This window comes from Lampetra fluviatilis, chromosome 34 (assembly GCF_964198595.1).
Source record: "Lampetra fluviatilis chromosome 34, kcLamFluv1.1, whole genome shotgun sequence".
Taxonomy (NCBI): Eukaryota; Metazoa; Chordata; class Hyperoartia; order Petromyzontiformes; family Petromyzontidae; genus Lampetra; species Lampetra fluviatilis.
In genome coordinates, this window is record NC_136308.1 from 658,139 (window position 1) to 680,983 (window position 22,845).

The following is a 22,845-nucleotide window of genomic DNA, read 5'->3' on the forward strand; positions in this document are numbered from 1 at the left end:
GTCCCCCCCCCCCCCCCCGGTGCGGACCGCTCGATCGCGCCACCCGGCGCTGGCTGCAGGGCGCGCTCACTCAACGTTTTGTGGTTGCAGATGAGCTCGCGGTGGAGGTCTCGGTGGTCCCGCGACTCCTTCACGGGGTTCACGAGGCGGCGCGGCTTGATGAGCTCCGAGTCGTCGGTGGGGCACGGCGGCGGCGGTGGCGGCGGCAGTTCCAGATCCAGGATCCCTCCCGGGTGGTCACAGCACCGGGGCCGCTGCCCGGACATCTCGTTCCTGCGGCACGGCACGCGGCGTACGATGGCGTTAGCAGAGTTTGTGCATCGTCGCACTCGCACAATTGCACAAAGGCCAACTTTGTCCACTCACCCGGTGTGCTGTCCATCAGAGCTCTGATAAAATAGCCTGGTTAGTACTTGGAGAGGAGGTTGCTGGGTTTTGTCAACTTTGGAGAGACGGTGACTGCGACAATTGAATAGATCCACGAGCTTTTTTTTGGGCGAGATCGCGTGAATATAAATGTGTCGTTAAACCCGCCACCACACGACACAGCCAGCTAGTAAGGTTTGTCACGTAAACAAAACATGCCAATTAGTCACTAGTACAGCACACCGGTGTGTTGGAGAGCAAAGCTACAACATTTACAATCCGAATGCGACGTTTCTCCCGTAATTACAACCAGCTTCATCAGGTGGACAGCCAGACTTTAATAGCTCTTTAAGCACCTTGAGCATTTCCCCCTGGTAGGTGCATCTTTTCCATGAATAAGTTTACTCTCACATACCACTCACTCATACCGTGTAGCGGTGGTTATGCACAGGCCCGATTAGGGTGACTATTGACTCCTTAGAAAGTGGTACTTGTTTTATCAGTCCCTTATGGATGATGGGCCGAGTTAACCCACGATGGGAAATTGAACTCTTGACCTAGCAGAGCGCTCTTCCACGTTGCCAAAGACACCCAACAAACATCTGTCACCATTATGAATACTGTACCGAATACCATGAATTCAAAAAATGGTTTAGTCTGGCTCTCTGAGCTTCCGGTATTAACACTGAACCCTAACTATGCTAACAATGCCTTGGTATAAACCTCGGGTATTAACAACGAATCCTGTGAATAATGAGGAATGCTTTAGTTTGGGACTTTGAGTCTTGGGCATAAGTGCATCATACATTCGGGTCTATACCCAAGGGTTCCATAGTCTGGCTTACCGAGCCTTTAAATGAACCATAGAAGTTGAGGTGAAGGTGCAGCCCTGCAAGTGCTTGCCAACGTCTCCGCTCGCAGAATGCCTCCACTAGAGCATGGGATGGCCCCTCTCGAAGGTATTTCTTCCACTCCGACCAGAAGTCTTGGAAAGGTGGGCGTACCCACACTTTACCCCACCGCACATGACCTGCCGGTCGACTGTGGTGTACCCACGTTTACTGCTGGGTGGACAGAGGTGGAGGAAGGATTTAAGAAAGTTGCCCCGTTGATTGAATGGGCGTGCGCTGCGAGATCGAGCCAGTGACCTCAGGATTGCAAGTCCAGGAGCGTCCGAACATAAGAATTCGATACAATTATAGCGATACGATAAAAATCCTCAATCCAAGCCACTTGTATGAACAATGAACCCAAACCAGTTGGCTCGTGGCCACATCTCTGGCACAAAAGGTGTCCCGCTCCATGCTGTAAGTATTTGAATCTACGTGTGCGGTGTCGCTTTGTGAGCCTTTTTCTGGAAAGCATTTACTATAGCATAGAGCGAGAGGAACCTGCACAGCAAATCTGTCAATCCACTGCTGGATGAGGTCCTCCCTGTGGCGTGTGCATCGTAGGGTTTATCGATCACATCTCACCATGCTGGTCATTGTGGCTTGAATGTGGGAAGCAATGGATGTTCAGGACGACAATTAATTTTGCTACAAAAATGCCCTTTTCTGCTCACAATATCGCGCCGCAGTCTATCACAGCGGTCCTGATGCATGGCGATTGCCTGCCCAGGAGGGATGATGGCGAGGTGTCGAGTTGACCATGTGACCTGGGATGTGAACCGACATTACCACACTGCATTCTCTGTCAAGGCCACATTTTCTCAGTGCCTTGGCGCTGATAAAAAGAAAGCCTGGTGTGGAGTGATAGTGTTTGCAGGAATGCCTCGAGTGGCTTCGTAATCGACTTTATTTCTCACCAAGAGTTACCGAAGAAATTGAGAGTTTGCCCAGCTGACCTTACGGACGCGAGTTTTCTTTTATGTTGAGAGAAAGGCAGCTGGTCAAAACATTGATTTCTGACATTCCTCTCAAAAGGGAGCAAACATAACAAGCACTTGTTTAAAGTTTTCTGTCAGTAAGCATACACACACGTACGGAAAGGGTCAATGTTTAGGTCTACAGTCACATAGGGGCCAAGTGCTGTTGTCGAGCACCTGGTAAGGCCGGAAGAGCACACAAGGGGTTGGCGTGGCCATAACTACAACACATTCCCCGTTGCCTTTGTATTCCCGGTAATGACGAAGACCACACGAAGCAATACGTATTTTAGACCCGGTGAACCTACGGCAGGTCCACGCCAATTAGGAGACCCGGCTCCTACTGCCTTGCACGGGTCACGTGTTCACAGCCACGGAATCGTTTGTGGGTAAGCATTTTCCCGAGACACAACGAGCGAGTAGTTTCAGGAGCAAAACGAGAGTTCTTCTGCGTAGGGATTGAAGCCTTGTAACATCGATGGACCAGGCGCCATCCTCTTTCAAGGAAACCAAGTAGGATAATAACACCGTTTCAGCAAGGTCACTTACTGCTTTCTCTGCGAGACCACAGGATTCTGAATGACCGCGTCACATCGAGGCAGCGCTGGCCCGGGCAACTGCCCTCACCGTGCCTCACGCTCCGTCGCATCGGCACCGCTCCGTTAACCGCCACGGCTCGGCGACCCGTGCCGCACTAACGCGGCAACCGCGGCCAGCCTTCGCCCGACGAGCTCCCCAACAGCCGTGCCTCACGCGCACACCGTTTAAAAAGGCGAGGGGTGTGTATCATGTTGGTGTGCTCTATTGTTATGTTTAGTCAGGTCAAGAGCCCATAGAGGTTTTGTGCACATCTTGTGCAATAGAAAAGCCAGAAATTCTTCTAAGGTCGTTTTTTGTTTCCCGGTAAAGCCTCACCGAGTTTCAAGAACTTTACAGGAGGGTTTTACTTTGGAGATATTTGGCGAATACCTTGAAGAAGTGTTTGGCATACGGGAGGGAACTTGAGTACCTGAAGAAAACCTCGGCCCGGCACCGCCGTCTCCTCGCCACCTCACAGCTCCATGCCTACACCACCCGGCAGAGGCCTTTGTGGTCACCCCATCCAGGCACTCACCTGGCTCAACCATGGTGCACATGGAAATTTTGTCTTGATTCTAAACCTCGTGTTCAGGGCGATATTCTGTAATATAACCATTGGGCCATGCTCATTTCCACGTGGCAGCCCTCATCCAGAGGTGGAAACAGCACACATCTATTTGTTAGCGAGCACCTATTAAGGCTGGCACAGCACTCGAGGGTGGGTAGCCAGCACCACGTCCAGCCATCTCAGTCTCCCCAATGTTGATGATGTTTAGGCACCGCTCCAGGAACTCATTTAAGCCCAACTTGACTTGGAGGCAGGCCCAGGCCATGGTCATAAATTGGTCACCGATGTTGGCCGCGAGCGGTAATCGTACTTGGGTTGCCGGGTTCATAACACGGAGTGTTTACCACTCCCGCCCCATCTCTCCCCCCTCCCACAAAGACACACACACACGTTCACGCGCAAGTCATCCACCCAACTCTCTCTCTGCGACCCCCTCGTGTAGTTCCGCGCCAAGGCTCAGCCAAAGGCCTCCCTCGCTCCCTTCCCCTGGGCGTGAACCGTGACGCTGCAGCCACTCCGTGCGGACGCATCAGCTGCGCGAGCCACGGCAGCTGGTGCCGGGCACGTCTGGTATTTGGCTGCGTTCCCAGCGGCGGTGGCGGTTGGGGAGGAGCGGTGGTGCCGCCACCGTCGGGTTAATTCGGGGGCTCTTCCCCACGCTGGGCTCTTCCAACGGCCCGGCGCGCGCCGTGCACGCACACGCGGGGCGCTCGCGGCTTCACAGGGGCTTCGTCTTTCATCTCTCACCCCTCTCATCCTCGACGTCGCTTTAAGCAGCGGGGGGGGGGGGGATCTCAGCCCTGGCGGCAAGTGCGCGCACACACACGGGAGCAGCGGTGGTGCGTCGCTCAGATGCCCGGGGCTTGGAATCGGCTCCTGGCTGCAAATTCTCAGTACCGGTGATAAACCAAGCAGGGTCTCAACCTGGCCCGGATCTCCCCCGCTCCCGGAGTCGTGCGTGTGCATGCACAGCCCAATTTATCGATCCGCCGCTGGCAGAGGGCGCCGGCGCGCCCTGCGGGCGGCGAGGGATATTTAACAATACTTCACCACGCCGGTCACAACAGCCGTTGCTGCACCGCGCTCTACCGCTCACGCCGCCCATTACGCCGGTCACAGGTCGTGATGGGCACCGACTGCGGCACTCGCCAGGCTCGACGCGCTCGGGGTCATTTGGCCACAAGTGGAGTGTGAACCCAAGCACTGAGGGGGAAGCCAAAGGTGGATGGGCACACACGGTGGTGCTGGCCCCACCTCTCAAGCAACAGGTCCTCGCGCACAGCACTTGCCGCAAAAGGCAATTCATCAGGGTGAGGAACGATTATTTATTTAAATACCCAGTGTCTTCCTCCTTAGGCTCATGTGGAGTGGTGGTCATCGCCATTAGCAGCCATGCGCCACATCGCTATGACGAGGAACAGTCCATCCATAGGGTATTAAGCATCTGTCTTGCATTGGATTGTATCCATCCACATTGTAGTGTATTGCATTCTAAATGTACAACGACAGGCTTGGCCAATGGCTTTATGGGAAGCAACCCGCCTGTGGCAATGCATCGGTAGAGTTACCTCGAGAGAGGAGTGGGCTGCGAAGCCCTGTACATCACAGGAGAACTTCCATCCGCTTGGCCTGTGGGTGGGTGCAGACCTGCACACCAGCCATTAGCCTGAGGGATTAGGTACCCAATACCGGAAATCTAAACCATGCCAAGCACTGCGAAGATTGCTTTTGCCACTTGTGCTCATGTTTATACGATAGGAAACAAGGGACTACAGATTTGTGAGATATTAACTGACGTTTATAATATTTCTGATAGCAATACGAGGTTGTGTGGCGCTGTGATAAAAGATGTTATGCTTTGCGAGTTGAAATTCCCAAGTGGGGGTTGTGACTGCACATCATCTCAACGGGTTCAATAAAATTATGGAAATCGAAAATTATTGTAGAATGGAGAGACTGGGTCCTATCATGGGAATGTGGTATTTACCCTGCTGCCTCTGGGCCACCAAGGAGACAAATGCTGCCAAGTTGCAGTTCGGCAGGGAGAGAATGTCCCTACCTCAGCCCACCTGGTCAGCCTCTCACATCTCTTGCATGTTTTCCATCGGTTATCTCCCAAACGGTGCCAGTGTTTATCTGGACGCAGAACAAAGCATTCCGAATCCATTGCAGATCAACTGGCCGACACAGCACAGCAAGAACGGCACATGAAGCAACAAACCCAGGCGTGACCTCGCAGGCTTTTAAGATACCAAATTTTTCAAAGAGGAACATATATATTGATTAAAAAATCTACTAAATGTGATACGTGCATTAAACGCACCACAGTCACTAGACTATGATATCTGTAAAATAATTAAAATATAAACAAGGGTACTGTACTACTACGAGGAAGCAGATCAATTTGGGCTCCGAGTTGACAGCAGAGTAAGTGTGAAATCTGTTGACTCGGTGCATCTTTGGTACGGGCGCAAGGTCATCATTATTAACGCGGTGCCCGGGCTGTGCTGGATAGCGTGGGATTATTTATAGCCCACACGGCAGCTGCGGCGCGCTGTGCACAGCCTCTGGCTGGGACACCGTTGCCAACTCTCATCTCAGGTGTTTTCATTCCCAAGCCGTCCCTCCAGCAGGGCTCAATCAGCGATGCCAGCAGCGAGGCGACTGTGCACCGTGCACTAAATCTCACCATCTTTCACGCACCATCGCCGTGGTATCCCCCCACCCCCACCTCATCCCTTCGCCCGCACGGCCGTAACAAGGCGCACGCATCCTCACGGCTCGTCTCAAGAGCCGCAAGGTTATATAGCGAACGTGTCCGTGCTTATTTCGGCAACGGGGATTTTGAAAAATAATGACAATAAAAAATGTTGTCGCTCTGTCCTTCGCCGGTAAATCCTGCCTTGTGCTAGGAAGTCGGGGGTTTAATGGAGACGAATGGAACTATAAATTGGTCAGTGTGCCCTCTACAGAGACTCGGAAGGACGGTCACCACGTAAAAGTTGCAGCACCAATCCGCGGCATCCTGCCGAAACGGATCGCTGCCATCTCAGCAGAGAGAACGGCGGTCCCTCTGTCCAGAGGCCCTGAGGTCTACAACATGAGATTGAACCCAGGTGTTGGTCGCGTCTGTGATCAACCCAGTTTCGCAAGGACAGTAAAGTGGATGGTTTGACTGCTCAAATTAACGAGACTTAAGATAAGGGCTATACGAAATCCACAGACAAAGCTCTCGATTAGATTAAAACTAACGCTCAAATGGCGAGTAGAGTAACGCCTCTCTACAACGAGGTCACATCTCATCAGACCTGCACTGCGTGGCGTTACGGCACGATGTTCCGACGTTGTGCCGCACGTGCTGGGAACGTCTTGAGGAACCGAATTTGGGGAACTGAAGGGGAGTTCCTAAAAATTCGGTTCCTGAAAAAGAACTCTGTTGTATAACCTACAAAGGCGTCGGTGCATAACCGCGAAAAACCCGGCGCTGTGAGATTATCGTGGTAAACCCCCGTCCACCACCATCTCCTTCTCCTCCAATTCGACGTTTTAGTCACAATTAAAATTCACAAACAGATTCACATTCTGCCATCACGATGCATTCAGAATGCAGGTTGGCTTTGCCGTTTTCATTAACTAAATCGGAGGATACACTCCTGTTGGGGTGAATGGATTCTTAGGTGAATCAATAAATCAATGAGTGTATTACATCACGCGCATTACAGGCTTTGAGGCCCAATATCTGCCACAGGAAAATGGTTCCCATGTCACTCATTCAGCTCTCTACTTGGCAGCCAAGTCATTACCCTCAATGCTATCCCACTGTACACAGTTCCCTTGTTAAGACATGAGAGCGTTGTAATGGGGAAAATGATGGGGTGTGTTTGGTTCAAGGTTGCATGCTGCCACTGACAACGCAGTTGCTTCAGTTCCGCTCGAATACCTAATTTGACAGAAACGCGGACAACTCGGCTATTGGGTCGTCCTTTCATTCCGTTCTCAACCTCTTACATTTGCACACAAGGGCCACGGGCGTACGCGCGCGTGACCCACGCTTACCGAGTTCGGCAATACCAGCCGCGCGCAATTAACGGCGCTGGCGCAAGGCCGTCGACCGAAGGTGGCGATGCTGATAAAGGCGCGCGCACGCAAGCTCACGTTTCCTTCGCCAGGAACCGCGAGCGGCATCACGGGCCGCCCGCGTGGGGGGAACTTGCAAAGGTTTCCCAACGTGGCGAGAGGTGGAGGGGGTGGAATTACCAACGATTAGTTCCGTTAGTGTGAAGCGAAACCCAAGGTGGGGAGAGTTTTTGGCCATCACGGACGCAAGTGGCTAAGGCCGAAGAGAAGCCATGTGTAAGCAACACGCCTCTTATAGAAGCACAGTGAATTCACCATTGGTAGCTTCTGCGACTCTGTCGAGCGCTGTACTCTCATCTACCAGGCTGAACGGCCCATCTCCTCCGTACTGGGTTCAACGCAGGGCACGCCACTTGCGATGCTTTTTGTGCTTGTTAGTTTGTTTCCCTTCCCTCGCACCTCCGATCAGCAGGGTTGGCTATGTACGGTGCGAAAGAAATTCAACATACACACATGACAGTTTGTTGCGTACATTCATTGGCGATCAGCCTGCGAGGGCTAATTCGCCACGCCACCAGCCTCGACGCATACGTAACATAAATTTCGTACGTTTCGTAACCAGCAGTGAACAGGGTTTTTATTGTTTATGTCTATGTTCCCTATGAATCTCTCGGGCTATTCAGGCTCCGAAACACTTGTTCAGCAACACGGCGCGTGGATCACGTTCCCTTCGTTCTGTGCCCAGACACCGACGTCACCAACTGGCGATGCACTGTAAATCGGTAGCCGGAGCCCTCCCGAGGGTAGATGGCGATTCGGGGTAACCGGCCCGGGCCCCGCGCTTTTGGGGGGGCCCTGTCCGGTTTGAAGGCGTCGGGAGGGGGGGGGGGGCACAGTGTGGGGGTTTGCCCCGGGCCCCGCACTCCCCTATGGACAGCCCTGTTGGTAGCAATGTGTAACGGAGAATAACGTGTGTGTGTGTACGAATTAAATAAATGTTCCGCATAGTTTAAAGCTCGGGGGAACAGACCAAGGTCGCAGCGCCACGCGCTCACGCCGGGGCTGCTCTGCCGGCGCCAGCACGGGGGCGGTCACGTGCGAAGGCAGAATGCGGCACGCACGGCCCCCCGTTTGGTCTCTCCACTGCTGGACGAGGACCTGCCCACACAGAGTCGTCAGAGATAAATGACCGTACTTCACCACGCTGGTCGGTGCGGGTTTGGTGGAGGGGAGTGCGGACCGACGACGGATCTTGCTGCATTGCCTCTGCTGCCCAAGGGGGGCTGGGGGTCACCGATCCAAGCACTGTGCAGGCTCAGCGCCCGCTTAGCTGCCGAGATCTGACAAGCATTGAAGGCGAATTGGCCCAAGGCAGCAACACCGCATCACGATTAATGTGCACATAGTGACGTACTAAAGTCCAAGGCCAATTCAATGTATCGCTGCTCGAATGAGTAATGGGCTGGCACTCGTGTTCATTGTTGGCTCCGAGCCAGTTGCAGACATTTCCACGTCGCTTTGCTGGGGCCAACTGACCCACGGGATGCCGGCTGTTGGCAGCGCTCTCCGTATCGACCCCAGGGCAACGCTAGGCAAGCGCGGTACAAAAGCACGGCAGATTCTGCAGACTCGGCAAACGGAAAGAGCCCCGCATTGATCCTCGGGGTAGAGACGCTCCGCAGACAAGCGGCTGTCGCTGCCGGTGGTCACGGTGGAGAGGCAGGCCGACCGAACCACGGGCCTGTCACCGCACACTGCCACTTATTCTCCTGGACGTCGCACCACCTATTTAATGCCAAAGACCGGACGACATTTTCACAATTCTGGCAACTGCCTGATGATGCTGGCTGTAACTACCAGCGACACATCTGTACCCAAATCGTTTAATGTGCGTGGGTTGCTCTCAAACAAGACATCGGTGTGCTGGAGCAGCGAAACAGTCATGTTTGTTCACGCGACAACTTTACTAATTGGCTGTGTAGGGTGGAAGAGGGTGTACAACACACATTTACTCACACGATCAGACTAAGAACTAATTACGCATCATAATATTGGTCACAAAAGCCTACGTCTTAGCCTACTTTTATTGCCGTTCCATTTAAATCGACATATAACAGGTTTTGTTTTCTGTCCACATACAAGGTATTCTCTTTATGGGGGACAAGTGGTGGTACAAATGTAGTGAGTTCAACCGAGTCGCAGACGTACTCTTTGGAGGCACATTTATTGATACCAACACAAAATGGGTAACTGCCCCTTCATCAGATAACAACCGATGGTGGTGGACCACCAGGCCAACTACACCCTATGGTGGTGGACCACCAGGCCAACTACACTAAATCCACTGGGAGTGGCTACAACGGACAAGACCCCAGCTTGGGTCCAGGTCCACGTGTTGGAGACTCTTTTCGGACGTCGAACGCAGAGCTTCAAGATGACAACAGCAACGCTGAACCCCGGTCCCTCTGGGGACCCGGCTTATATCCTGACTGGTCGTGGCTGGCCCCGCCCTTGACCACGACCACCTTCGAATCCTCTAGCAGGATCTCGGCCCGGCACGTGACCACCCCTAGCCCCCCACCTGGGGCCCTGTGTGGACTTTACCAGTCACGTGTCTTCCGGGGTCAACCAGAGTGCCACGGCCTACAGTAACCCCATTCCATGGCCGACACTCTCACACCCCATCCTGTAGGGGTCGGCACTGCACGCCGAGCGTGGTGCCACTCAGCGCTAGGACTAGGCGCTCAGAGCCCCTCTAGGGCCGGTACTACACCCACATGTACGTGGTGTCCGCCATGTCGCTACCTACGCGGTGTCCGCGATGCGAGTACATCGCACGCCGTGCCTCTCTAGGGCCGGCATTACACAGTGACGTCCGCCATGTCGCTACACAAAGGTTGGGATACTTTGCTACAAACCCAGCGACCCAGAGTTTCATTCCTGGCCACAGCTAATATCAAGCTAAGAGTGAAATCAGAACCGGTCTCGTCCTGCTCTCTCTGCACCAACCATTACTGAGTGGCGTGGTGAAGTATGGTCAAATAACCCCCCCCCCCCCCCCATGAGCGAATGGCTGGATTTTTTTTTTTTACCAAAGTCTATTTTTATATAAACACATGCACATTTGACTAGCGATGGGAAAGAAAAATGCAAGGCAAACAGTTTGGCAGTCCAGGACATCCTGGCTGTTATGTATATTTTTCTTTGCTTCGTTCTGTATTCTGTTTGCGGACAATTCTCGAACACGCGGATGATGAAATCAAGGCAAGTTGGACAATACTCTCCCATAACACGAGTCTTTTAGCGATCGTTCGTCTAACCAGCTGCAAATACAACATTTCCAAATGGCAATTTATACAACGTTCCTTGCCCGAATGATTTGAAGTGGAATTTAGCATGTGCTTGGGTTAAGAGTAAAACATGTGAATATTATACTCGAAATAAGAAAGGGGGGGGGGGATATCTAGAAAGCCGGGTACTGAGAAGACATCTGAAGTGTCAACGATTCGGAGACAGAGTTTATAGGAGGCACCTTCTTTTAAACAGCTTCCATGGTCTCGTCCACACACTCTCCGCATTAGCTTAGCCTCGCTTGTACATAACACTGGCTGGCTGTCGAACACTGACGGCGCTGACTGAGAGACAACTGCCATGTTTCGTAGCGCAACGTCTAGCGGAGATGGCGGCGACGACAGTGGCGATGACGACGGCGGCGACGAGACGACAGCAATGACGAAACGTCTGTCCACCACAGCCGGCGCTAGTACACTACACTTCTGAGACCAAGCACAAAGAAGTCATCGTGACGGGCGGGCGATGACCTCTTGACCTTCACCGTGATGGAGAGGAGCGTGGGGTGGCGCTCACTTAGCTGGTCCAGAGCCGTCGGTGGAAATTCACCATTCTCATGGTAGGGCCCAGTCCCTCCAAAGGGGCAAACACGACCGGCTCAACCGTGACTCTCCACCGTCCCCCCCCCACGTCCCCCCCAAGGCAAGGGCCCTTGCTGTTCATCTCGATCGCTGTTAATGAACGACCCACGTGGACCCACACGAAACCCGAGGGAGCGTGGTACAGCCAGAAGCGCACCCGTCACCCTTGTCCCCCCAGGGCTGACGTTTAGACACTGCACGCCGGTGGCTCTCCTAGAGCAGAGTCGGCTCAGGGGAGGCTCAGCGTCGCTTTGGAGACCACTTCCGGCGCCCCCCCTCCCCACTCGATGTGCACGGCAGGGAATCGAACCCAAATTGCGCGGCGAGCGAACCACCGTGCATTCGCCACGCACGCACACACTGCTCGCTCAGCAACTTCCAGAGGTCCGATGAGAATAACACGAGAGAGACAAATAAATAAATAATGATCTCTAGTTTGTCCATCTAATCCCGGGTGTCGTACCGACGACGTCCAAAGCAAAAATCGCCGTCACTTTGCACAGCGGTGGGGGAGAGCGTTTGTAACGCAACGTGCGTTTATACTACGCCAAGTCTCAAAGCGCTGCACAGAAACAATTACGTAGGTGTTCCTTTTATTAGGTACCCTGCCGTGGGAATGTGGAATTTCCACCTATCAATCGGTGCTGCCATTGAGCGTTGCCCATTGTTTGTTCTAGCTGGGATACACTTTGGCTTGGGGGTTTGTTGCGCATTCTCCACCCCCCCCCCCCGGTAAAAAGCGTACGCTGCATCTTCACGAACTGGACAAATAAACCACACGCCATTCGCGAAAGTCATGCCCGGTTATGCAACTGTGGTAACTAATCTACTTTAGCCATGGCGAAATGTGCGTGCGCGCAAAAGCTTTACACATATGTACGTTTTAAAACGGTAATTGGCCATCTATAAATTTCACTAACAACCATGCAGGACATACATTATTCATTGGTTGACGATTCGAACTGAATAATACATGAACTGAGAATTAAGTTGAGATGGATTGAACGCCGGCTTGTGTTGCCTTCAGCAGAGCAAGCGCTACGACTTTTAACCAGAACCTTGTTTGCGTCTTTGTTTTGGTCTAAATTGGTTTGGAGTTTCCCCCGCCCCCTCCCTTATCGTGGATTTATCTCTTGGATCTTTTGCTAGGAATTTCCTGGCAGTATACATACGGTAAAGCCAACCCTGGAAATTATGAATGGAATGCGGGAGAAAAGCAATTGTGGACCTAATTGGGGAGAGGTTTCGCGACGGGCAGTAGAGGGCACGGCTGATTAGGGCTTATTCTGAACGTCTCAAGCACTGGAGTGGCACCCAGAGTTTGATGACCAACGGGAAGACCGAAGCCCAATGACATTACATTGCACATGATGGGCAGCAATACGTTAAGACGCTCAATGCCAGTGTCGAAGGTTGCTTGCTACGAGAGCTTCAAGAGAGAGCGTAGTTTTGCTAATTCCTCTTTTGAAGGGGCCCAGACTACAGTGGTTTGCTATGTGGTCCATAGTTTTGGCTGCGATGCCACAGTCGCACTGCTGTGGCTTGTCTTTAATGATCCATTCACGAAGGAGAGGTGTGCATCGGCCTGGTGTTGATCTTCTGACGTGGCTGACGTTTCCACCAGCGTCTTCGAGAGGGAATGTCAAAGCCAGGAGCAGGTGCGATGTTTGGGTCGTGAATGAGGAGGTGTTTATTCTGTTTTGTTCACTCCGTTCGCCGGTTATTTCATTGACCGTGGAGTAATGAATGATGGGCCGAGTCAACCTCCAAAGGGGATAGGAACTCGCAGGTCACGACCGTGCACGAACACACGTGTCCAGACACAGGGGCGACTCGTCATGTGACCATTAAGTCCCCCCCACCCCTCCCCCAGCGAGAGTTTTTCTGGCTCGACTCAAAGCCCCTCTTCAGGTTCTATTGAAATGCTCCGTTGCCACGGTAGCGACCGGTCAACAACACGGAGGGCCATGAATAATAATCCCACCCGGTCGTAAAATGCTTCGCGCGTGCGCTTCCTGTCATGTTGGCAACACTTCCCCCGGTCCTACAGCGGTGCTGGCAGTACCCAGGCACAGACAATCCAAGAGACATTCACAGCCGCACATCACGGTCCCCCTTGCTCGAATGAGCAAGCGCTCGTATCCACCGTCAGCACTCAGGCTTGAGGAAAAATTCCACATTCCCATGACCGAGAACAGTCTATCCTCAGGACTACCACAGTTGTCTTTCCACCAGAGTGCTACTCGTCCAGTAATGAACGGTTCTCCAGGTTGACGCTCTTTAAAGTAACGAGGCAAGATCCCCACTGAGATTCAATTGTGCGTGGGACGTGCAAGCGACTGTAGTCAGGAAGTGAAATGTGGTGCATCATTATTAATTATAGGATCCAATCAACGGGATGTCACTGTAGCGTTAGAGTGCTTCATTCACAATTGGAAATGCACGCGTGCCAACGGCATTGAACGGCTAACAGACGGCCTCCATCACCCCTCCGGGGTCCTTAAAATAAGTACAGCGTCTGCAAGTCAGAAGCTGCAGTTGCCAACCCAGGGGAACGAGGAATTTCCAGCAATGGCTCGTACGGCCACTGGTCGCCCGACTGCGGCTTGATCAAAGCAGCGGCTTTCCCGAGTGGGAATCTGACCGCAGAGTCCATGGGGCTGTTGGCCCAGGCAAGCGCTCCGAGCCTCGCAGCTGTCCGTCCGTCTGTCCGTCCGTGGGCTCCGCGTGCAGTCTCAGCATTGATTAGCTATAACTGAGAGGCAGCCTTTTATCGCAACGTGTGACATGACCAAATGTAATCCATTATTCATAGGGCAGGGCGCTGCTGCAGGCACGCGCGTACGGAAGGCTTTACGACGCAGTGTGAAGTTAACGTCCGTTAACTCGTGAGCAGCTCGGTGAACGTCATATACGACGAGGTAGTCGTAGCCATTAACACCAACGCATTGTGCCATTCATTCCTTCCTTATGCCAGATTCTGCAGCTGTTGCGGTCAACAGCCGACCTGCAAGGGCTGTGCTGACAGCATCTTCCCCCCGTCCGAGGAGCGGGACAGATAACAAAGACAATCGGTGGGTTTGCCAAATAATTTAGCTCATTCAAATAAAAATGTGTTTATCCAAGCTGATTAACTTAATATTTTCCCACCGCCTACTTGTTGATTATTTTTTATCATTTGTTCCCCCGTTCGAGCTGTCTGTGAGAATCTGTCATCCGTCCTCTAGATTTTCCAAATCGACATTTATTTCAATAAACGCCGCTTTCTTCCACGAGCCACAGCATCGTTGAGTGCCGTCAGTCTGCTCGGACGGCAATCCCCCTACCCCTCCCTCAATACGCACCAATCTGTGCCCGTCTGCACTGACAGTTCAGGCAGTCCCGGACGCCCCATCTGGCCTCGTTTGGCTGCACATCAACCACGTCCCCCACGAAACCAATTTGGTGGTGTCCACGTGTGGCTCCGTCTCAATGCCCGTGTCTGTTTTCCCCATATCCTCGTGTTCCCATATCCCAATGTCCCCATGTCTCTTCGTCCTGGTTCAGCAGAGGCCTTGCCCGGGCGAGGCTGTGGGATCAAATTGGTTGACAACAGGAGGGCAGGTCACCAATACCCTCGTCGAAGTGGTGCCCAGGATTCAGCGACCCAAGGGGAAGACCAACACCAGACGCCGAACTAGCTGCACTAGCAAACCTTAAAGGTCAGGTGTTGACTTTGCGGCAAGTGCTGCAGGTTTTAGTCAAACAGCGTCAAAGTGATGGCAACTTCTGGTGATGTGTGTCAATGGCCGTAATGACCTCTTGACCTGGAACGTGTTGTATCTTCCAACACCTTCATATGGAATTTGCTCTGCGGTTCTACGGTCGTGGTGTGCCGGGAGAGAACCAGAGTGCAGGTGGGACTGCCCGTGTGGGTGTTTTGCCATTTCCTCTTCAGAAATGCATGGTTACCCTGGTGAAACACATGGTCTTATCTGGATGTAATCTCAGAAAGTTTTAATGTTGATGTAGTTACTGGGTATTTTATCTTAAGAGATAATATCCTCGTGTTCCCAGAATGACAGCCCCATGAAGCGTTTCAGACTCGACACGGCAGTGGCGGCTCAGTGGAGCGCTGCCTCGTGGCGTTAGTTCCGTGAGAAAAAATGTCCATGTTCATGCCGAGCCAGTTTTGTGGCCAAACAATGCGATCACATCTCGTGTGTGTGGGCTGAGCGTATGAGCTGTACTTGTGAGCTGGGTGTGAGAGCTGTACGTGTGAGCTGTGTGTGACTGTACGTATTAGCTGTGTATATGAGTTGCATGGAAGAGCTGTATGTATGAGCTGTATGTATAAATTGTGCGTGAGCCGTATGTATGAGCTGTGTGTATGAACTGTGCGTAGCAGCTTTTCATGCGAGTTGTGCGCAAGAGCTGGTGGCACTAATTTGGCCAGCTCTTACGAATAATTCATGCAAGTCGGGTGGCAGAGGTCAGGTCAGAGAGCTCAACTCGGCCCATCATCCATTTTGGGTCAATAAAAAGGAATATATACCATGTTGTGCGGAGTCTACAGTGGTCGTGCTACGGAGAGACCGGCCAGACGTCATGGGAACGTGGAATTTCCTCCGTCTCACGGCCACCAATGGAGAGGAGTGCCACCCCATCGTTCAGCCGAGTGCGAGCGCAAGGGCAGATTTTACGCGACGGGACACAGACGACGCAACCGAAACACGAAGCACGCGAGTGACGACCAAAATAAAGGGAGGGTTGCAGGCTGTCCCCCGTGCGACTTTCAAAGGCGAGGCTCTGACAGCTCAAAGCCCCCCCCCTTCCCTCCACGCTTCCCCCGACATCTCCCTCCACCGCACCGCCTACAGCGGCCCCAGGCTGCGTCCCACCCGCAGCGCGGCGGTGGCGGCAGCCGCAGAATCAGATTATCACAATATTTATCTCTACTGTAGGAATCCCATGACCTATAAAGCTCTTTTTGTACAGATGACCAGTAGCGGTGGGTAAGAACTTGACAACAACAGTGCAAAATACACGGTAGGAGTGGAAAGTATAGGAAAGGTTAACAGATCATAAAAAAATATTCAAATAAAACTATATTTATCTTACCAGGTAAAGCCCAATGACATATTCACTTATTTTTCAGAAGCGACCTGGCCACAAATGATAGCTCAAAGTGGCTTACGTGAAAATTTATTGCAGAAAAACATTCGAAATAAGATGAATGCAGCGGCAGCCGTGGCACCGCGGGGAAGCGCCGTGCGCTGGAGACTCGCCGGGGCCGCTTTGTTGCAGAATCGTCGTCAGCACGAATCGCGCGGGCAGACGTGCGCACACGAGCAGCCGAGCTGCGGTTATCCACGCGTGCGTGCGTGCTGGCAGGCGCACGTGCCAGTGTGCGCGCGTCCGGAAATACGCCGATGCATGCACTCGTCTACTGATACGCACAGATCCACATCGTGATACGCGTCAAGACCCACGCATACACACCCACGCATATGGTTACACATATGTACACAGATACACACGTGTACAATTATATATTCGGATCGTCACACCGATATATACGTGTACACAGAATCATACACCTGCACACACGAGGTCACGTGTGCAGTGAGTGAATACACACGGGCACATTCATGGGCAGGAGTACACAGATGATACGTGTACTGATGCATGCACAGTTACACATTCAGAGGCGCTCACGCTGATATGAATGTGCGGAACCAAACACTCTCGTACAAACACAGAGCAACGCACGTTCACATTACAGATTTAAGCACCAAAATGCACGCAGAAATAAAGATCACCCCTATGGTATGAACAGATTGGTGGGGCAAGTGCTGTTCACGAGCACTTCTGAAGGCAAACACTGTACACGAGGGGATGGGTGGTCAACACCAAGTCCGGCCGCCTTTGTCTCCCCAGTTCCGATGTTTATACACCGTTGCAGGTACACGAGCAGACCTAGGGGAGGCCCTGGAACCGGTCTGGATATTCGTCACCGGTGTTGGCCACGAGCCAGGATCAAAGTTGCGTCGCAGAATCGCTGTGCCACTGCTGCCCTCAACAAGACGCACACTGAACCACGTGCAACAGTTACAGAGTTAAAGACAAAGGTCCCTGTTTAGGCCAACAGACGATAGCTGTGTGGTGCTCCTGTACACGCAAATAGAAAAGGTGCCCAGTTAGCCTCGTAGGTTATAGGGGCTCCCAGCGCTGTTATGGCACCCGAGGGGGCCAGGTGTGGCCAGCCAGTACCATGCTTGCCCTGTCACCAGTCTCCGCAGGACAGATGAATGAACACACACACATTGGCTGAACGTTATCTTCTTATAAAAGCCAATGTAGCAGTATCTTGCTGAAAAAAAGTCCTTGGATTCAGTGTGACAATTCCTGGATAAGTACAGCAATTATTATTATCGAGGCCCACATCAAAAACGACACGAACGCGTTTTGGCCGAGTAGACCTAGGGGACACCAAGGGTAATGATTAATTACCAAATGGGAATGCAGTCGCAATAAATCAATAACGTGAAGTCATTGCGGAACTAAATCCGCACAATTAAATACGTGACACTTTAACCGTGTGCAACATGGTAATTAAATGCTGCTCTGCTGCCAAGGTGGCCGTGGTTTGATGGCAGAGCTGTGGTGCCGTCGGCTCGACGAATAATATAGCCGCCTATAAAAAAAATCGCTGCTAACTCCTCGGCGTACCCGATGCCAAGCTTCAAATCAAGATTGCTGCCTTCTGTGTGCCGCTCACGGGCCCGCAGTACAATCCGTTCGCCCGTGAATAATGGATGACGTTTGGCAGCTTCAGAGCTTTGATAAAAGGGGGCCGCTTCTTGAAGCCAGCTAATCAATGTTAAGGCCCCGTTACATTATGCCCAGATCGATGAATGGATGGAGATTGTGGCGGCGGGAAGTTTGGTGGCCAAGAGCGTGTGCATGCTCCCGAGCTCGCTTTGCACGACTTGAATGGTGGATTTCGGCTCCTGAAGGTCCAGGAAGGATCGGCAGTATTTTTACAGACTCTGGCATGTTAACGTCCGAGTGGCATCCAAGCGATAGAATGTGCTTGAGGAGGACTACGCTGTGGAGATGGAGCAATGATAGAAGATTAGATCGTGGTGGGGTACTGGATTAGATTGCTACATTGCAGGACTTGGAAATCCGTGACAACTTGGAGAGGTTTTAAGCAAGCAGTGGGTTGATCATGGCTGACGGGGAGGATGACGATTTAATTAATTTCGTGCTGATGAGAAGTCGAGACTGGTTCAGGGTCATTAGCTCGTCGAATTCAAAACGACCGTGAGACATCGGTTTGGAAGCTTGCTCGCTGATCACCGGATTAAAAAAACATTTATTTAACCAATTAAACAAATGCCTTGCACGACTCCCAATATATATTATGTGAACACAGCGCTGCGTGCGAGATTCAAACTGTGGCACGGTACCTGATTGATGCCCAATTCCACGGATCACCGGGGTCAAGCACAATGGGCTTTGTTGACGAAGGCTGCAGGGAGACAAGTGCTGATCGCGAGCGGCTTGTCCGACACGTCACTACAGCGGCACACTGCGCCGGGAGCAGCTGTTCTGCTCCTGCCGCCATGGCGATGTGCCGCGCGCCATGGCAACACCGACACAAGACGGCCCTTCTGGTACCTGGCAGCAGGAGGGGGAAGCCCTTTCTACCAAGAGACGCCAATCTGCCACAAGCAAGCACCGAGTTTTGAATCGACGTCTCTGTTCGCGGCCCCGAGCCGGTGTTGAGAAGTCTAAAGTCGGACAGTCGGGGCCGTCATCTTAAAACCACGGTGCCCGTTCACATGGAGCCTCTGGAGGGACAGTGAGGAGCCGAGCGGACCTCTGGCTGCGATGTGAACTCGCAAACCTTCGAGATTGCGAGTCCAATGCTCCAATCACCGCGCCGCCCGTCTCACGGAAGACAACGCGTGGGGGGGGGGCTGTGCGAGCGTGCCCGTCTCTCGTCTGACACGTGCGCTCAGCAGACGCTCGAGGGCAGGGACGTTGAGGACCTGGCCCGTGTCCATCCGTCTCCCCTATCGCCACCCGCGCACACATCCATTGAGAATGCTGCAGTGAAGGAATGCTGCAAGCATTTATCTTTCTGGCCAATGGCCACAGAAGACATGTGGAATGAATTTAAGACGGTTTCACATTTCTTTCTTACCGCTTTCCTTGTGCATGTGCACGGCTATTTATATATTTATTTATTTCCACCCATGCAAGATTGCTTTTGGGCAGGAAGTTTGTACGGGACGTTTCTTGCTGAAGCCGGGCTTTTGCGTCAAAGTACTGTGTGGAGCTCGCGCTGTCGCTGGTTAGACAGGGTCTTGCGACAGCATTCATCGCGATGCTGCGCAAGCGATGATGTTCGCGTGAGGCCGACTTCAGCAGTAAAATATGATGACCTTACAATCACGAATGCAGAACTTAAATGAACAGCTTGCAAATGGATGAGAGACGACTGAATTGTCGTGTTGTATTGAGGCGTTCTCGCCAGGCTTGTAAGCATGTCCACTGCCACCGTAATGTGGAAAGTCCACCACCGATAGAGCGCCACCCACAACAGCTCGGCACGAGTGACAGTGGCGGTTGCTCATCTCCGTCGGCCACCCGAAGGCTGCAGTGGAAATTCCACATTCCTGTGGTGGGAACCATTTTCTCCGTGGAAATGCTCACCACTGGCTGGCATCTCCCCCACGCGGTGCCTACTTACCAACCACTGCTGGATGTAGGCTTCCCCACGCCAGCGCGCTAACCGCGGCGCCACCACTCCACGACAAGATTCACATGCCATTGCTCGTTTCGTTTGGTGTTCGCAGATCGATTTGTTATTGTCGATTCAGTTATTGTTATACTTTGCACCAAAGTCCTTTGCTGGACATTTTTCACATTCTTTGTATTTTACACCGCAGGGCTCTTTCGCCAACAAGAATTTGACTTCCCCGCCTTCTACTGCCACCACCTCATCCACCTGCCCCCCAGACATCCGCAGGTCAATGCGTAACGCACATCATCATCATCATCTGCGTGTGATCTGTCAACGGTATCTTCCAAGTCGCCGGCATGTATTGCAGGCACACAGATTAAACACATATATATAGTTCAGCTTTGCTGGAGCTAAACCCCATGTCAGCGCGTGGAGGTTCGTCTCTTTTAGCCGTAGACGACGACTGCGGCGGCTTCTGTTTGTGCAGCGACAACGCTTTAGCCGCACGTAGGCGTCGGTTGACACAACAACAACAACAGCCGCAGCAGCAGCACGGGTGGCGGAACGCGTGGTTCCGAGCGCTCTGCCAATCGAGCTGGCAGCGGTTCGATTACCGCTACAGACGCACCACCGTATCTGCCCACACGGAATCTGCCAGAGGGCCCGGTCGGTCTTCTGTTGAGTGGACAACGAAGACTGACCCCGTCACTCGCAGGAATGACGCTATTGGTGTTCCAGTGTCATGGCCCAAGCATTCACGTGGAACTCCCACTGTTGGCTCGGCGCGTAAACAGGAGATTAGACCCCAACGCATGCGCGTCCGAGTGGGACACCGATTTGGCTTCAGCTCAGTAATATTCGCGGGATGAATCTTAAAGGAATCTCACCCGATTAAATAAAGAATGCTAAGCACATACTGTATATACTTAGCAAGTGTGCGTACAAATTCCTCTTGATCATTTCAAGGATTTTTTGTAATGAACAGTCAAATCCCATTAAACGGCCATAAATGTACCTTTACGCACGCTGACTCACCATGTTCACTCACGTATCTGACGATAACAAAAACAACGTACAGCCCTCCGTCAATCCACTGCTGGATGAAGGCCTCCCCACGCCATGTCAAGCGGTGGGAGCTGTCTCACGAACCACGCTGCGTGGCCACGACCCGTGTGGATGTCACTCGCCACTGATGTTAGCCGCCAGACGGGAACCAAACCAATGTGGGGCCAGGTTCGTAGTGCAGCGTGCAAACCACCGCTCACATCCACTGGTACGGAAGGAACCTGGAGTAGCCACGGAGAGCCTCGCTCGCCTACAGCAGAGCGAGTAAATCAAAGGCACGTGTCTGGGGGGGGGGGTTCTTTGTACGACCGCGTGCTCCTCCACCGTGCCACCGGCTAAATGTCCCTACCGTGCGTCTTAACACACCGGCCAGACAAAGCCAGACACAGACACACTCAACATCCATACTTCAAGTGTGGAACATCCAGACCGCAGGTGTAGCGCAGACAGAGCGGTCATCGCGGGGCGTGGATGAGGGACAACTTCACAGTCCCACACCGCACTGGCGTGGGAGGGGGGGTATCTCCCCTACATCTCTCTTCCGCTCCCCCACAACAAAAACGCTGTCAACAAAACATTGCCGCGACATCGCGTCAGTCGTCGCATTCACGACAATAGCGGCGACGTCGGGTCGTGTTCTGGAGGGGCAAGTGCCGGTAGCGAGCAGCACCTATGAAGGCCAGCACCACGCCCGGCCGCCTTTGTCTCCCCAGTGGCGATGTTTTAACGCACCGCGCCAGCTACTCATTTGAGGCAGAGTCGACCTAGGGGAGGATGCCCAGGAACCGGTTCAGATAATCGTCACCGCTGTTGGCCATGAGAGGCCGTGAATGGGAATCGAACTCGGGTGGCCGGGTTCGTAGCGCAGCGTGGCGCTAATCGATACCCCCCCCCCACACACACAGACGGGGGGGGGGGTCTTTTGGAAACGCAACGCTCACCGACAATAACACGACCGAAGACGACGCTTTGTATAATATATTAAAATAAACACATCAAAACACAAGCATAATGTAATGTTGTTTGCTAAACCTGTAAGTGTGTTGCCACGATGCTTGTTTTGCATGAAAGAAAAATGACCAGATTAAAATCAGCTTGAATAAAGCATTTGAATGAAATGAGATTCGTTGTTGTGAAACGTCTCGGAAGCGATGTTTATATTTTATTCGATCTAAAAGGTTGCACAGCAGCAAAGCTCATTCCTCTTATTTTTAAACATCCACAACCCCGAGCGCTCACTCGCCTTGTAGATGAGGTTGACAGGCTGGCGGTGGGTGGGTGACTGCGATGGTCTTTGTGGGATCAGTCGTGGTGGTGGTCGTGGTGGTGGTGGTTGCTGCAGCAGCAGCTCAGCTCCTCGCTCCACTCACGCCTCTCAATCCCTCCGCTTATTCACTCGCGCCGCCCTTTATATCGCCGCCTTCTCACGCCTCCCATTGGCTGCTCTCCTCCACGTGACGATGTTCAACCTCCTCCCCCCGTGTTGAGCTTCTCCCCAATGGAGGTGGGGCGATGTGATATGGGCTGGACCATTGTTGTTGTTTTGGGGGAGGTGATTGGATGGCCTCGATCATTGCTGGGAAATGGGGAGGAGGAGGGTGGGATTTGTCGCTCGTAATCGGAAGGAAAAATCCATTGCCCCTAATCTATGTCA

The 22,845-nt window shown here is 52.6% G+C and overlaps 1 protein-coding gene across 1 annotated transcript in view; it reads right to left on the reverse strand.

Annotated features, from left to right (window-relative positions):
* Window positions 1-22,593, reverse strand: part of LOC144944267 (protein FAM107B-like) — a 29,380-nt gene extending 6,787 nt beyond the window's left edge. Inside the window, exons 1-2 of the mRNA XM_078872278.1 lie at window positions 22,435-22,593; window positions 76-273 (exon numbers count right to left, since the gene is read on the reverse strand). Coding sequence (XP_078728404.1) covers window positions 76-266 — 191 coding nt within the window. The 5' untranslated portion in view covers window positions 267-273; window positions 22,435-22,593. The remainder of the gene's footprint in view (window positions 1-75; window positions 274-22,434) is intronic.
* Window positions 22,594-22,845: the final 252 nt, after the last annotated feature.